This window comes from Cygnus atratus, chromosome 7 (assembly GCF_013377495.2).
Source record: "Cygnus atratus isolate AKBS03 ecotype Queensland, Australia chromosome 7, CAtr_DNAZoo_HiC_assembly, whole genome shotgun sequence".
NCBI lineage: Eukaryota > Metazoa > Chordata > Aves > Anseriformes > Anatidae > Cygnus > Cygnus atratus.
Window position 1 is genome coordinate 15,166,087 of NC_066368.1, and position 16,710 is coordinate 15,182,796.

General features: G+C 63.8%; 1 protein-coding gene across 1 annotated transcript; it reads left to right on the top strand.

Annotated features, from left to right (window-relative positions):
- The first annotated feature begins 12,843 nt into the window (after positions 1–12,843).
- On the top strand, positions 12,844–14,481 carry NKX2-3 (NK2 homeobox 3). Its single transcript, XM_035545397.1, has 2 exons — positions 12,844–13,180; positions 13,841–14,481. Exons 1-2 carry the CDS (start codon positions 12,844–12,846, stop codon positions 14,479–14,481), a joined length of 978 nt encoding a protein of 325 aa, XP_035401290.1.
- The last annotated feature ends 2,229 nt before the right edge of the window (positions 14,482–16,710 follow it).

A 16,710-nucleotide genomic window follows, 5' to 3' on the forward strand; every position in this document is an offset into this window, starting at 1 on the left:
ACCTGGACGGCATCCACAGCTGAAGAAAAACACACCTGGCAAGGACCAGTCCCAAATAGACTGGCTAGAGGCAAAATGATCTCTCTTTCTAGTATCCGTATTCATAGAATCATAAAAAATAAGCCTGGAAGGCCCTCGAAAGGTCACCCAGCCTGTCTGCCTGCCGCCAAAGGAGGCAAACCCTTCCTGGTGGTGGTTTTGTCTAAATTCTGCCTACAAGAAGCCGCTAGTGGTGAAGGCAGCTCCCAAGAAAAACGAGTTTTAATCTCCTTTGCTGCAGTCATTGCAGGGTGAGCCCATGGTTTCTTGTTCTTTCCACCCTGAAAAAAAGGAATAGCCCATTATCTCTTGCTTCGTAGCAGCACTTTATGCATTTGAAGACTTTTATCTTATTTCCCTGCAGTTGTCTCTTCTTGATACTAAGCTACCCTGGTCCTTCAGCCTCCTCCAGTATGTCATGTTTTCTGAATTTCTGATCACTCTTGTTCTTCCCTGGGCTTCCTCCCAGAACCACAACTTGAAATGCTCAGCCCAAAGTGGGACCCAGCACTCAGGCTGACACTTTCTGAGTGAGGCAGGATTACATCAGGTGTCCCACGAACACCTTGTTTATATGTCCCAGTGTCACTTCGCTCTTCTCACTCAGCAGGACACTGCTGGCTCGCTCTCCCTTTGGGACCCACCGTCACCTCCAGCTACCTTCCTCAGAAAAAGCTTGCTCAATGCACAGCTAGTGGGTGTGCAGTTGATTTTCCCCAACTCATAGAAAAGCCTTATTTTGTTTTTATCTGTAGTTTTCTTTCAGATTTCTCCAATTTGTCAAGAGAAGCTGAGCTGCACTCTTGCAGGCCCTACCAGACTGCCACTGCTTGAAGGTGAAGATCCCATGAAATCATTGGCCAGGCCTAGGTCCAGAGCAGGTCTGTCTGAGGGTTAAGCCCTGGTAACTCCCCTTTCAACAGTTTTCCAGACAGTTTTGCTTCAATGTAGCCCCATGTCCATCTAGACCTCATTCATTTAGACCACATTCCTCTCCCCCACCCATGAGAATTTCACATAGGAATTTAAGTGAAGTCCCACAAACGTTGAGACTGAGCACACCTTCTGTTTCTTCGCTATCGGCAAGCATAGATATCCTCAAGTAGAATAAAATTCAGTTGTGGCTCTTAGCTGACAGCCAAAGCTGCCACTTACTTCGTTATCTCTACTTGCATGTCGTGTCCGTTCATGATGTATTTGCCTGTCTTCAGTCTGTTTATGCAAATGTCCCATTTTTCCTTTGACTCTGCACCCCTGGTCTTGAGTAAAGCTCAGGAACTTGGAAAGATGCAGAGGTTCATTTTGGGAAAAAAAAAAAAAAAAAAAGGAAGAAAACTGCTCAACAACAACAAAATCCTCGGAACTCACATGTTTATCCAAATTCATCTGAACCTTCTGGGGACAGTGACTTTTTAGGGTAAAATGAAAACAAGTTCAAGTGAGTTTTCCATCCCTGCGACCGTACGGTGATTCCAGCCAATCTGAAATAATTTTCCAAGAAGATTTCCTGCAACCCCACAGTGATTAAAGGAAATAACATTGTGAATAAAGGGACATTCTTCAAAGTCAATGAAGGAGCCACAATTTGTACGTTCTCACAGAGGGCCGGAAAGCGCCGGCGCGAGGTGGACCTTGCGGCGTGTGGCCCCCCAGAAGGAAGAGGGTGGGATGTCAGGTCCGTCCCTCTTCCCCAGCCAGGGGTTGTGACCGGGCTCCTCCCGGAGCCGGCGGTGAGGGAAGAGGCCCCCCAGGCTCCCCATGGTTGAGGACGAGAGGCTTGGTGGTGGCGGGTGAGCATCCAGCATGTTCGGCATTGGTTTGCTGATGAGCCACAAGACCCAACGGGCCCTCTCCAAAGCGGGGGCGATGCGAAGACCACCACAACTCCTGCTGCCCGGCCTCCACGCTGCTTCCTCCATGCCGGGAAAGCCCCGTGCCTCCCTTTGTCTGAACCAAACCTTCAGCACGTTCGCCCGGCCGGGCTCCGAGATTGACAGGGCAATGTGAACGGGCCCGAAAAGCCACTTTGGTGGAGGCAAAGGCGCCGGGCAAGCAGGGTCCTGCCCGTTCCGCCGGCTGCAGCCCCTCTGGCTGGGGCTGCGGGAGCCAAGCAAACACCCCGGGAAGGGCGAGGGAGGGATGAGCACGCGCCCAAAATGGCCGAGCCAAGGGAAGTTTTAGAAGCCCGCCTTCCTAGCTAAAACAAAGAGAAGGGAGTGCAGCGGAGGCAAGGCAAGCTGGGGGGGAAGGCGAGAGGGGGCTGCCTGCAAACCCAAACACACATGCTTCAGTTGGTGCCGCGTAATAAGGGAATTAGCTAATGAGCTTACTGCGGCACAGGGACCAGTCCTTTAGAAATATCATGGCCACCTGGGGAGGCTCGCGGAGGAGCTGGGCGGCCTTAAGCTGCAGAGCTGGGAGGATGAGCCCCCACGGCCCCAGAGCCGGCCCTGTTCCCTCCTGACCAGCCCATGTCCATGGAGCGGGTGGGAACCGAGCGAGAAGAGCTCCCAGAAACATGGGGAACAAAACGGCGTTTTGGAAAAACCCAGCCACGGGCTGGGGCTGCAGGGTGCGGCCAGTCCCCAGCACTGAGCGCTGCTGCTGCAGCAGTGATGGATGTGTCGGCAAACCAAGGAACTCAACAATATGGATTTTTTTTTTTTTTTTTTTCCGAGCCGTTCAATACAGCTGCATAAAATCCGAGCTGTAAGTGCGTGTGAGCACGCTGGTTTGAACTGAAAGCGGGTGAGAGAACGTAATGTTAAAAGTCACTTAGAACAATGCAAACATTAAATATACAAATACTCATCAAATGCTTCTTTAGAAAGCGGTTTTCAGAGAGCAATCAGGCGGGGCTGCGAAAAAAAAATTGTTTGCTGATTAATAAATAATAACGAGTTTAAACTCATTGAGGAATTTGTGCACAACGCAGTATTTGCATGAATTAGAGAAGGGAAGTCTGAACAGCGCTGAAGACATAACACTCCTCCGAAGAAAAAAGGGAAAAAGCAAAAACCTGAGCCAAAAATGAGGCTCCACTTGAAAGAAAAAATTACTCCCACAGCAGTGAGGACAGCACCCGAACCCAAATATTTGCTGAAAAGTTGGAAATCGAGAATTTTTATTTATAACATAGAATTATCATTACTAAAAATGTGAAAAAATAAGTTATGAAAATTACTGAAAATTTTCTTGCCTAAAACGAATTCAACTGAAAACTATTATATGGAAAACAGGAGCTTTTCATTTAACTTTTCTATGGGATTTTTTGAAAATTTTTTTTTAATTAAAATTTTTATTTTTTTCAGTTTCTTAAGCCAGAAAGCTGATCAAAATGTGGAAACAGCTTGTTTTAATGTTTCCATTGTCTCCTTTTTCTCCCCAACCCTGTAGCTGCTTGAAGAAAGCTGGACGTTTGCATGAGATTTCCTCCTCTGTTTTCTCATCTTGTTTTCGCTATGCTGTCATTTTTCTAAGCATTTGTACTCTTAGAAAAGAGAAAAGTATAAATAAATGCAATGTAATTTGCTCAGCTATTTCAAAGCTATAAGAATAAAATAGTAGAAGAAAGAATACAGAAATATTTTTAAGATTTCGGTAATTTTTCAGCTGTGATAGAAGCAGTTTGTGCCTATGTAGAAAATGCTGCAACTTACAGCCAGATGAGATTAGATCTGTGTGTGTCTGTGAAATTCTTTTCTAAAATGTTGAATTATAAAATTTTTGCAGGGGAAAAAAAAAATCCAGGGCTATTTTCCTGGGCTTCGATTGGCTTCCCCGCGTACCGTAGCAGAGCGGGGTGCCGGGACAGCGCAAGGACAGAGGTGCCACAGCTACCTGAGGGCTCGGCTCCTGCAGAAGAGGAGCCCAAGCGCTGTCCTGCAGCTCGGTGGGACGGAGCAGCCAGACCCTGGTGGTGGCAGCGCCGGGATGGAGCGGGTGGCCACAGGGGGAGCGCAGCTGGGGCTGGGAGGTGACAGGGACACGGGGATGAGACCCTGTGGGAGACGCCGGGTACAGGCACTCGCACACCTGCAATGTGGCAAAAAGGGAGAAAACCCACCAAAGCTGGATGTGGGGAAGGAGGGTAGATGTCCCCATGCCGTGCTGTTCACCTCTGTTGCTGTGGGAGGTGTCCTGGGGACACCCCAGGTCCCCCAGCGTGGGCAGGGGCCAGGGCTGGGAGCATCGCCCTGCCCGGGCTGGGGGCTGCAGGCCAGCCCCTCACTCCTTCGGCCCCACGGTCCTTTCCCGGCTCCCCACACCTCCTCCTGCCTGCCGCGGGGGGGCTGTCACTCCGAACAATAGTCAGCCAGCGTTATTTATTTTCTAAATAAATCAGCGGGTCCCACGCCGAAGGGCTGGAAAGCGGCGGTTGAGATTAGACCCTCCCCGAGCCCCGGCTGGGCCTTGAGCCGCTGTCAGGGCTGCAGAGAAACAGCAGCGAACTCTCACGCAAATGGCCTATAAAAAAGGCCCCTGTCAAAGGCACCTTGACCTGCAGGCTCGCTTTGGTGCTGGGCTCCCCAGCGGCCCTCCCCTCCCTGGGCTGCGCTCTCCTCGCATGATGTATTTCCCCTGCCTTTTTTAGAGCTGCATTATGTTAGCTCCAGGAAACAGCCTCTTCCTTCTTATAAACACAGCCCTGGGTTACTGACCAGCGGCCCTGCCACTCCACAGCCACTCTCTGTCCATCCATCACACCTCGCTGTCACCCTGGCAACATATCTCTTGGACCGGTCCGGCTCCAGCGATGGGAGAGGCGGGGGGGGGTGGGGGGGGTGGGGGTTGAGCGGGGGGGTCACATACACAGAGCACAATTCCAGCCTGCTGACTAATTCCCTGGAAACCCTGGGGCTGCACAATGAGAAAGCCTTTCCGAGGGTTTCTCGAGCGTTACTGGAAGGTCAGCCGAAGGTCGGCGCAAGGACACGGCTCCGACTTTCCCCGCCGTCAGCAGGGCGGGTGCGCGGGGCAGCGGGGGCGGGCGGCGGGGGTACCGGGCGCGCGGCGGGAGGGATGTTTGGAGAAGGGCGCCTGGGCCCGAGTGGCCCCGCGGCACAGTGCCGGGCGCTGGGGACGTGCCTGGGACGGGGCCGCCGGGGTGTCCCGGCAGCCAGACAGGCGTCAGCGGGACGGGGCATGGCCGGCGGCGTGGCCCCTTCCCTCCCTGCGATGGCAGGGATGGGGAAAGGAAGAGCTGCCTTGGCCCCGTGCTAGCTCCCAGCTGCCTTTGCCTTGGTCCATGTGCCCAAGGGTTGGCGTGACACCATTGCAAAGGTTGTTTGCAGCGTTGGTGGAGGTGACCCAACATGGCTGCCCGTGGGCTCCAGTGCACTGAGACAGGGGTAAGCCGTGAGTCGCACCAAGAGAGCCAGCTCTGCCAGCATGGGGACAAGTTTTGGATGAGTCTTGGGCCCATCCAGCCTTTTGCATGTGTGCCTGAAGCACAGCAAGCAGGAGGGGGTCACCCCTGTCCTGCTCCCAAAGTGCCACCCATGCCCTGCTCCAGGCACCGGACACGCCAGCCCCACCGCCACCTGGTTGTCCTCCCAGACAAGCCATCACCTCGCAAACAAAATGCCATTGGAAGGCAAGTATTTGTGATGAAATGGGAGGTGTCTGCTCTCCAAACAGCACAGCCTCGCTTCTGCCCATTCCCAGTGCAAAGTTGGGAGTCAGATTTACATGGGGAAAAAAAAACAAAAGGCAAGCTTTTAAGGACACATCTTCACAAACCCAACCCAAAGCCCCATGAGGGCAAATCCTCTCTAATCCATGCTCTTCCTTAGAGGTGTAAGTGGAGTGGAAGGGTGGAGGGGGGATTTAAATCTGGAAAACTGAGTTCCCCATCTCTTAGGTCTGGCAGAGAGCCCACTGATAGACTAAAAACAAGTCTGCAGAGAAGCCTGTGTGGGATAATCCGGCACTGGCCCCAGAGGGGACAAGAACAATTAGGAATCCTCTCTCAAGACTCCACTCCAAGATAGAAAAACAGTTTATAATTTCATCCAGAGTTGTTGTTAGAAAGTTCTGATTCATTGGGATATACTAACAATTCCTGCGTAGTAATTACGAGGAGAATTCATTAAACTAACTCAGAGATAAACTATTAACAGAGACCTTCAAATCTCCCACCTGCCTGCCTGCGTGAGGGACCCAGGAGCTGCTCTATTTGTGCAGCAGCCACTGGCGAGGAGCTGTCGCAGGAGGAAGCAACATGAGTCGCAATGGCAAAATGCGAAAACTATTTTAAAGGAAAACGAAAGAATGGGTGTTTATTAAAAGTGCACAGACCGAGTGCACGCTCCGCAATTAACCTTTCCAGCCACAGTAGCCAGACAGGGAGCTGTTTTCCTTTGCTTCCCCTCAACATGCCGCAGTCTCCACCCGCGGCAGCCGTTCCACTTCCAGGGAAAAACATGCCACAGCACCGGGAGCTCGCCTGCAGCCGCCTTGGGAAGCGGCGTGCAAAACGCCTTCCAGCCGAGCCCTCCATGCCGTGCTGCCTGGGGCTGCCGACTGGGAACAGCGAGGACGAGCTTCCCCTGTCCTGCTCCCGCACCCCGGCTGCAGGTAGGCGAGAAGTTTTCCTCCAGGCGGTGGAATGTTTGTGCTCAGCGCTGCCGAGCTCTCCGGTGACAAGTTACCGGCTCAGAGGATGAAGACCTGCAGTGCCCCGGAGCCCCTAGGGGAGTGCCACCGCACCAAGCAGTGCCACTGCCTCTGCACTGCCTGCATGCGCCCCGGGGAGAGCTGCGGCACAGCCAAAGTTGCAGCATGGTTTCTGCTGAAGGAGGGCTGGATTTGGTGTCCCTTTGAAGCCTGCTTACCCTGAGAACACCCTGGCAAAGCCACACCGTGTACATGGTGGTGCACATTTGCCAGCTCTGGGGGCAGCCGTTTCCAGGACGGCCTCACCCGCATGGGAACAAGCCCTGCCTGCAGCCGGAGGAATCTCGATTAAGCAGCGAGAGAAGTGGGGACTGGCTGCCAGGGAGATGCCCTAAACAAGAGGAACTTATCGGCTCTGTTTCCAAGACGAGACATGTGTCAGCACCTCGCACAGATGCAGCCTGGCTTCTCGCTCCTCACAAGCACGCCTGTGCCGAGGCACGAGGCTTTCCATGTCTCGAAAGGACGCCTGCAGAAACAGCCGCGGAGCGACTTGCGAAATTTCTTCTAGAAAAGGCTTTGCTTGGGCTAGGAAAAGCACTGCACCCAGAATGCTCCGGGGGACGCCTTGGACGGGAACAGGAGCCAGCGTGCAGCTGCGCTCGCAGCGCCATGTGTTTGTCTGGGGACCGGCCCCAGCGGCGGCGCGGGGAGGTCCTGAGCCGGGAGGAACACCGAGTGCCGCGGTCAGCAAGGATCCGCTCGGCGAGTACACACACAGCAAAGCCTGACACGGCTAATCCCCCCCCCCCTGTTTATTATGTAATAAAACGCTTTCCAGACCTGTTAAAATTTAATTGGTTTAATCTGAATTGTTCCATTTTCTACAGCGCATGCAAACACAGAGCCTGACCCTGCCACTCTCGTGTGAACCGTCCCGCTGGCTGCGGTGGGAGCAGGATGAAACCCGCTGACCTCAGCAGGATTACGTGCATGAATCAGAGCTGCAGGCCTGGGCTCGAAGCTGAAATCCAGCGCCGGGCAGGCCGCCAGCGCAAGGCCCAGGGTCCACTTACGCTCCACTTAAGCCCTATGGGATGCAAGTGGTACACGGGCCTGGGGATGCGAGCGGCGAGCGAGCCTCGTGCTGGGCCTCTACCGAGGGATGAATTTCAGCCCTGGTTCTTAACCTCATGGACGCAAGCATGCAGCAACAGCCCCCAAGGCACAGAGCAAAGGCGCTCAGAGAAAGGCTGCGGGTTTTGCTGGTGTGCGTGTTTGCGGCGGTGTCCTCCAGCTGCAGCCCTGGCACAGGAGCTTCTCGTCGCATGAGCGGTAAACTGTGATTTATGACAGATTCTCCTCCAGAGGAAGAGGTGTTTGACAACCCTCTGCACGTCCACAGTCGCAGGGCCATGTTGTGCAGCAGGGTGGCTTTGTCAAGCCTGCATATCCTTTGTGAGCAAGAGAAGACGAATCAAAGCAGGCAGGAGGGGGTCCTTGGTGCTGACATTTCCTATCCTGCATTGCTTCAGATGTAGGATGACCTTTACCTGCTCCTGTGGTTTGGCTCTCACTGAGCTCAAGCTGTCAGGCTAAGTTTTGGAGCTCTATTGGACACTGAAATAAAGGGCAGCCTCCCCTTTGGTGTCCAAACCCACCGAGCTTCCGTTCCTGCAAGGACCACCACCCTTGTGAGAGCCACTCTTATCCCCCAAAATGCTGAGTGCTGAATGTTACACACAGCTACTGGTACCCAGCACCACCCTGGATCCCTCAAATCAAGCTCCCAACTTTGAAACGTAGGTATTTCTCAGGACACTGGAAACTCTTGGTATGACCGTCAGAAAAACACATTTCTCATCGAGGTTTTGTTTGGGGACACATTTCCAAACCATACGTCTCCGTGAAGCAAACGTAAATCAGCCAATGCCAGAGCAAGAAAATACTGAAGAAAAGCAAATATTTGCAGTGACATATTTCTCCAGAAAACGGGCACTGCATGGGTGGTCGTTTTTGGCAAGGGCAAACCAGGGGGGCTCCCAGGACGCTGAGAGGCAGATGCAGGTGTCGACTGGCAGGCCCGGTGGGCAGGAGGGCGCAGGCATTCCCGGCAGGGCCGGGACAGGACAGTGGGAGAGGAAGGCAGCACGGTGCTGGGCGAGCGCGCAGCATCCCTGGCAGGGACCCGGCTCCTCAGCCTGCAGGAGCCCTCCGCTTTCTCGGGGATTAAAGAGCGCATTTCGTTTGGAACAGGAGCGGAAAGGAGTCATTGCTGGGAAAGCGTCGCGGCTGGGATAAAAGCCGCTCTTTATCCCGGGAGGCGGCGGGCCAGGGGCCGTGCCAAGGCGGGCGCGCCAGGGGAGCGCGTCCCGGCCCGGTGGCCGCAGGCGGGGCCGCTCCGTGCCCGCTCTCCCCGGTGCCTCCCGGGGCGCGCCCGCCGTCGGGGCCGGGGCTCGGTGCGCGGAGCCCCGCGGGGAGGCCGGGGCCGTGCCGGCAGGTGGCCGGGGCGTGCGGGGCCGCAGCGGGCCGGGAGCAGCGGGACACCGCCGGGGCCGTCCGCCGGGCTCTGCCCCGGGGTCCGCGACCTCCCCGCGGCGCGTCGCCGGCCCCGCCGTGCGGGGGCGTCCCCGGAGCGCTGCCGTTCTCACATAAATCAGGGCCGAGCCCCTGGGAAAGGGCCATCCTTCACCGGGCGCTGCTGACAGAGAACGAGAAACAGACGGGCCCTGAGATAAACCACGGCGCGGAGCGTTTACACAAGGGCAGGCTCTGTGTAAATAGAGCCGGGCGCGGGGGGCAGCTCCCGGCGGCGCGGACCCGCACCGGCCCCCGGCCCGCGGGGCTCGGGGCTGCCCGGGGCGGCGGGCAGGTGGGCGCAGCCCCCGGGGGTCCCCTCCCGCGGCCTCCGGGGGTCCCCTCCCGCAGCCGTCGGGGGTCCCCGCCCGCCCCCCGCCGGAGCCGGGGCCGGATTACCGTGTTTGTTTGTTTACGGCCATTAGCGCGGGGCCGGCTCCAGCACTCGGCACCCGCGAGACTAATGGAGCAATTAGCGGCCCCGCGGCTGATAGCATCGCCCCGAGCGAGGCCCCCGGGCCGGGCAGCGTGCTACCGGGCCGCCTGCGCCCGGGCCCCGGCGGCGGGGGGGCTGTGCGGGGCGGCTCCGCCCGCCGGCCGCGATGTGCAGGGCTGCTGCCCCCCCGCTCCGGCCCGGGGGGGGCTCTTGGCTCCGCCGCAGCATCCGCACGGCGAGCTCCATCCATTACAATAATCCCCTGTCTAAACAGAGCGCAGGAGCGGCCGGGACAACAAGGCCCCGCTGTAAACAGAGCTCAGGGGACGCCGCTAATGATATAAATAAAATAACCATTAATAGCCCGGTGACCCCGGCCCAGCCGGCTTGGGAAAGCCCCGGAGCCGCATCCCGGGGCTGACACCCGCCGGCAGTACCGGGGCTGCGCCCTCCCCTGGGTCCCGCACCGGGACCCCGCCGGTCGCCCCGGCCGTGTCCCCCGGCGCCCCCCGCCCCGGTACGGACGGGCCCGGGCAGGGCCGAGCAGGGCGCGGCTGTGCGGGGCCGCTGAGTTCTGGCCGGGGCCGTTTCCTCGCCTTATCCCGCCGGGAACCGGCCGCTCTCAGCCCGCCAAAGCGGGCCCGATCCGACCCCACCGGGAGAAAAGCGGGGGCGACCGGGGGTGCTCCCACGCGTGTCGTGTCCCGGTGGGGACCTGCCCTGTCCACCCGCGGCGCCTGCGTCCCCCGAACACCCGCCGGGGCCGGCAGCGGCAGGAGGGAGCGGGCCCCGGCCGGGCCGGCCCGGCGGCGGCAGGGAAGCGGGTCCCGGCGGGGGAACCGCTCCCGCCGCCTCCGAGCCGCCCCGGGGAGCCGGTCCCGCCCCGCCCGGACTCCCCGTGCCCGCGGGCCGCGCCTGGCGCTCGGCCCGTCCGGGGTGCAGCTGCGGGCGGCAGCGCGCTGGCGCCAGGCGAGCCCACGGGGCCAAGGAGCGTGGGCAGAGCCGCCCGGGCCCGGTACCGGGCCCTCGGCACGGCGGCTGGAAAGTCAGGAGCTGGAAAGCGCCCCTAATTCCACGGCCACCCAGGGCCCAAAAGGCCGAGCACCGCTGCCTTGTCTCGCTCCGGTCCCCGCTCTTGCCCCTGCCCTTGCCCCTGCCCGCCCCGCCGCAGGGACCGGCCGGCACCGGGCTCCCGGGAGCGCGGCCCCGTGCACAGCCCCGGCCCTTCGCCGCGCCTCGGCGAGAGCCGCCGGCCGGGAGCGGGGCCCTCCGGCGGGCGGGAGCGGGCCGAGGCCCTCGGCGGCCCTGAGAGCCACACGGCGCTCCTCGGTACCGGGGCCGCGGCCCGGTACAGCCGGGGCGCCGTGCGCGGTGTCGGGCCCCGAGGAGGCCCGGCTACGGCGAGCGCGTTTCCCGGTCCCCCGGCCGAACCGGGAGCAAGCGGGGAGCGGCGAGGAAGGAGAGATTTACTGCGTGGGGTTCGCGGCGGGGAACGACCCGGTGCGCCCGGGACGGCTCCGGCTCCGCCGGGGGAACGGGAACCGGCCCCGCCGCGGGACCGTGAGCACCGGAGCTGCGGCGTCTGCGCGGGACCTGCACCCCCGGCCCGGGGCTGCGGCGCCGGTAAATGCGTTTCGCCGTTGCGGTGGGACACGGGGAAACGAGGGCACCGACAGGGCCGGTAAATGGCGGAGCCGCCGCCCGGTAACGACCCGAGAGGGGCGCCCGGGCAGGCCCCGAGCAGCCCCGGTCCCGGGACACTCACCTGCCCGCCGTGCGCGCCCGGCTCCCCGCCGCCTCGCCTCGGCGCCGATCCGAGCCCTGCGGGGCGGCAGGATTTTAATCACAACGGAATTTCCCACCCGGGACCCCCCCGCCCGACACTTGGCGCGCCCGGTGCCCCCGCCGCGGCGGGCTCTGTGCCCTTCGAGCTGCCGGGGGCCGCGGGGGCCCGCCGCGGGGCTCCGGCAGCCCCCGCCCCGCCGCTCCGGTGTGCTCGGCGGGGAGAAGGCGCAGCTCCGGGCCCGGGGGGGACTCGCGGTGCGGAGGGGCTCCGCGGGCAGCGCCCTGCTCGCCCGTTGCGTTACCCGCCGACACGGCGGCGTGGCGGCTCCGCGGAGCCGCTGCCCGCCCGTTACCGGCGGGAGAAACGAAACGAAACGAAAGAAAACGAAAGGAAACGCCGAATAGCCCGGGTTAGCGCTCCCTGCCCCTGCCCCGCTCCTCCGCGGCTCCGGGCTGCCCGCCCGCCGCTTTCCGGCCCGGTTCTCCGGTACCCGGTGCCGGCGGGGCTCCGGGGCCCGATCCGGCCGCGGCGGAGCAGGGAGCAGGGCGCGTTCCCGGGGCGGGCGTGGTGCGCGCCGGCTGTGGCCGGCGGTGATTTGCCTCTTACGGGGGACTTGCGGGACAACCGGGGGGGGGCCCGGGGGACACGGAGAGGGTCGGGCTACGTGTACGTCGCATGGCCGCTGTCCGCCCGGGACGCGGCGGGCACCTCCCGGCAGCGGGGCACTTTTGGAACCGGGCGGCCGGTTGTGGCCGCGCTGTCGGGGGGGCCGGGCCCCGGTTGTGCCGCACGTGTTCGCCCCTCCCGGGGCCGGGCCGGGCCGAGCCGTGCGCGGGCAGGGGCCAGCGGGGCGCGCCGGGGCGGGGGTCCCTACCTACCTACACGTGCTTAGCACTGGGAGGCGCGGCGGCGGCCGCGGCTCTCTCCGGGGTCCCCGACCCCGGCGCGCGATGCCCGAGCCCGCGGCTGTGCCCCGGCGGGCGGGTGCCGGGCCGGCGGGGCGCTCTCCGGGGAAGCGGCCTCCCCGAGCGCAGCCTTAATACATTGCTATTTCTGGCCGGGCGGCCGGAGCCGGGCAGGGGGCCGGCTCTGCCTCCCCCTCCCTCCAATGGCGAGGCCGCCCCCGGCCCCCGGCCCCTCCTCGCCGTGACGTGCCGGCCCGGGGCAGAGGAGGCTCCCGAGCCCTTGGCTGTCCCTGCAGAAGCTGTAACAAAACGCAGACCCCCAGCGCCGGGCTAATGGAGGCAACTTAGACAGGAGCAGGCGCGGCCCCTCGTCTCTCGGCGCTGCCTGCTCCCCCCGCACCGGGCGCGGCGCTCCCCGCCGAGCCGCAGCCCGAGCGCCGCCGGGCCCGCGGGACTCCCCGGCCGCTTGCTTCGCTGCCCCGATGATGTTACCGAGCCCCGTCACCTCCACCCCCTTCTCTGTCAAAGACATCCTCAACCTGGAGCAGCAGCAGCAGGACCCGCACTATGGGGCCCAGCTCCCGCACCACCTGGAGCACCACTTCCACCCCGCCGCCTGCCTGCTGGCGGCCGCCGACGGCGCCCGCTTCTCCGACGGCGAGGAGGAAGAGGAGGAGGACAAGCTGTCCTACCTGACAGCGCCCGGCGGCCAGGCGGACGCGCGGATCTCCACCGACAGCTACGTGCACGCCGTGCTGCGCGGCTCCTGCGAGGCCCCCGGCCCGGGAGAGGAGCTGGACCCCGCGGCCCGCGACCCGAGTGAGTATCGGCGCCGCCGCGCTCCCCCCGCGCCCCGCCGGGACGGGGCCGCTCCCGTTCCCCGCGGTTCGCTCCGGGTCGGTCGGCACGGAGCCCCGGCCCCGCCGCGTCCCCCGAGCACCTCGAGCAGGGGCTGCGGGAATTCGCAGCCTCCGCGGCCCCGGGAAGCGCCTCCACCGGGCCGCGCCGCGATCAGGCCCCGGCTCCCAAATTTCGCCAGCGGAGAGGGGAGGGAGGAACGGGCCGGGTTAGGCCCAACCGGCGCCCGGTGCGGCGGAGCCCTCCCGGGGAGAGGCGGCGGGCGAGCAGGTGCCCGGCTCCGAGCGCGGCGCGGCCCCGGGGCTCGGCCCAGCGGTGCCGCCGCGGTGCCTCCGCAGCCGGCCCGGAGGAGCGGAGACGCGCCCGGCCCCGCCGCCCGAACCGGCGGCTCGCAAGCACGGTGCCGGTGCCCGGCCCGGCGCTGCCTCCCGGCCCGAGCCGCGGTTCCCCGACGGGCGCGCAGCGGCGCGGCACGGGGCACGGGGCACGGGGCACGGGGCACGGGGCACGGGGCACGGGGCGGTGCGCGGCGCGGGGCTCCCGCCGCCCGGTGCGGCCCGTCGGGAGCGGCGGCGGCCGGCGTGGGCGAGGCGCAGCCGTGACCTGTGCTCCCCCGTGCAGAGAGCTGCGCCCTGAAGAAGCCGCTGGACGCGGCGGAGAAGCCGGACGAGGCGGAGAGGCCGAAGCAGCGGAGCCGGAGGAAGCCGCGCGTCCTCTTCTCGCAGGCGCAGGTCTTCGAGCTGGAGCGGCGCTTCAAGCAGCAGCGTTACCTGTCGGCGCCCGAGCGGGAGCACCTGGCCAGCAGCCTCAAGCTCACCTCCACGCAGGTGAAGATCTGGTTCCAGAACCGGCGCTACAAGTGCAAGCGGCAGCGGCAGGACAAGTCGCTGGAGCTGGGCGGCCCCGCGGCCCCGCCGCCGCCGCGCAGGGTGGCCGTGCCCGTGCTGGTCCGCGACGGCAAGCCGTGCCTCGGCGGCTCGCAGGGCTACAGCTCGGCGTACAACGGGCCCTACTCCTACAACGGCTTCCCCGCCTACGGCTACGGCAACGCCGCCTCCTACAACCCCGGCTACGGCTGCACCTACCCGGCGGGCACCGGCGGCGCCTCCGTGCAGGCCGCCTGCAGCCCGGCGGCGGCCGCCGGCCCCTTCGTGAACGTGGGCGGCCTGGGGGGCTTCGGCGGCGGCGGCCAGCCCCTGCACCAGGCGGCGGCGGGGCCGTCCTGCAGCCAGGGCGCACTGCAGGGCATCCGGGCCTGGTAGCCCGCACGCACTCAGGGCCGGGAGCGGACAAGGCAGCACGGCCCGGCGGCCCCGCAGCGCCGTCGGGAGCCGCGCCGCAGCCCTGGACCGAAGGCGGCGGCGGCGGCGGCGGAGGGGCGGCGCGGCGGGCCCCCGGTCGTCCCGGGGCCGCGGGGCGGGCCGGCGGCGGAGAGGAGCGGAGCGGAGCGGCGGGCCGGGGCTGCCCCAGCTCCCCGCGAAGCGCCGCCGCCCCGAGGTGCCGCCGCGACGGGCGGCCCGGAGCCGGTCGCGCCGCGCCAGCGGAGCAGCTTTGCTTGTAAAAAAGCCGACGGCGGGGCCCGGGGCTCCCGCGGCCCCTCTATCTACTCTGTATCGGTTACTGCCAGCGCCAGCTCGCGGAGTCAGTCAATAAACCAGGTGCAATATCCGCCGCCCGCTCCTCCTTCGCCCGGCGGCCGGGGCCCGGCGGGGCCGGTGCCCGGCGGCGGCGGGGCTCTCGCAGCGCCGTGCCCGCGGGGCAGGGCGGCCGGGCCGGGATTGTGAGCGTGCCAAGGCGCTGAATGGGGCCGAGCAGCTCAGAGCCGGCCCATTGTGGCCGCCGGGCCGGCGCTGAAAGGAGCCGCCGAGGAAGGTAGCGGGAATAGGCGCTTATTGGATTCGGGAACAAAAGGTGTGGCAGGGAGGCGAGGGACAAAGGGGCCCCGGCGCCGAGATTGACGGGCCGCTTTGCCCCCCACTGAGGCCCGGGCCCGGCGCTTTATGCGCGGGGGCTGCAGAAACGTGCTGGGTTTTGTTCCCCTTTCTCTGAGCGCAGGGGGAGAGGAGGGGGGGTCCGCGGGCCGCTGATTAGGGCCGGCCGGGCCGGGCAGCCTGAATGCCGGGGCATTATTGCTACATGTTCAGCCGCTTCGCTCGGCTGCAGGGGGAGGGGGCGGCCGAGACCCGCACGACCGGCTGCGGGGCCGCTCCCGGCCCGGCCCGGCCCGGCCCGGAGCTGTGAGAGGGGAGCGCAGCCGCGGTCCCGGCCCGGGCGCGGCCCCGCCGCGGAGCCCTCGGGCGGTGCCGGCTCCGCCGTGCCGCTGCCGTGCGGGGCCCAGCGGCTGGGCGGCTGCGGAGCCCCGTGGGCTCGCCCCGGCGGTGCGGGGAGCTGCCCCGCAGCGTCCCGCACGCCCCCCCAGCCGCGCCGCCGGTGCTCCGGGAGAGGTGTGCAGCCTCCCCGGGCGCAGCCCCGGGCTCCGTGTGCCTCCCCTTGCCCGGCGGTGCCCACCGCGTCCTGCCCTCCTCCCCACGCGTGTCCTGGGCTTTGCCGCACGCCGCCGCACAGCTCACGGGCACGGGCGCTGCTAAAACCCGCGCTGATATATATATATATATATTTATTTATTATTATTTTTTGCACCGTGCGAGTTAAGCGCGCACCGTTCGGAAACCACCGGAGAAATTCACAGCTGCAGCCCCGGGCTACGAGCAGGCTCCGGCCCCAGCCCTGGCTCGGCTCGGCACGGCTCGGCTCGGCAGCCCTGTCCCGCGGCCACCCCGCGGCCGGGAGGCTTCGCGGGGCCGGCGCTGGGAGAGGATGCGGCACGCCCAGGCGATTGTTTGCTGGATGGCAGCAAGGTGTCGCGGGAGAGGAAGCCCAGGCTCCGCTCTTGGCTTTCGGAGATGAGCGGTTAAGGCCCCGCGGTCTCGTGGGTAGAAACAGGATAGCCAAGAACAAAGATAGGCAATGTCCTCCCTCCGCGGCAGCAGCGAGCCGAGATTTGTCTCTGCCATAGGAAAGAGCTGCATTTTCCTCCACGTTCTGCCAGACCGCTGTTTGTAAAAATAGGGGACCCCGCGCGAGTTCACGCCTCGGTGAGCAAGCTGGAGGAATGGAAACCGCAGCACAACCTCCTCCAAAATTGGGGCGTGCGTGAAGAGCTCCCCGCTTGGCACAGCCCCTCCAAGTAAGTGACAGATGGGCAGAAACCCACCGCACCCCCAGCAGCACCCAGAGGCTCTGGTTGAGATGCATGCGCCTGCAACCACTCTCTGGAGTGCAGCCACTCGAACAGAGCAAAGGGGCGCGCGCGCACACACACACACACACATATATCATGGCCCTGCTGCAACAGGCAACGCCAGGCAGTACCGGCATGACGAAGCACCAACAGCCCCAAGCATTGCCGTAGGCATGAGTTCAGTCTTGTGGGCACCCTGCTTATGCCCGGTGACACCCGTGTGTGCTCCCCAGCCCTGCTGTCCCCACCC

What these genes read in the sequence shown, in the direction of transcription:
- NKX2-3 (XM_035545397.1), top strand. Translation starts at nt 12,844, where the DNA reads ATGATGTTACCGAGCCCCGTCACCTCCACCCCCTTCTCTGTCAAAGAC. An exon ending in CCCCGCGGCCCGCGACCCGA is followed by an intron (nt 13,181 to 13,840) that starts GTGAGTATCGGC and finishes TCCCCCGTGCAG; the next exon opens with AGAGCTGCGCCCTGAAGAAG.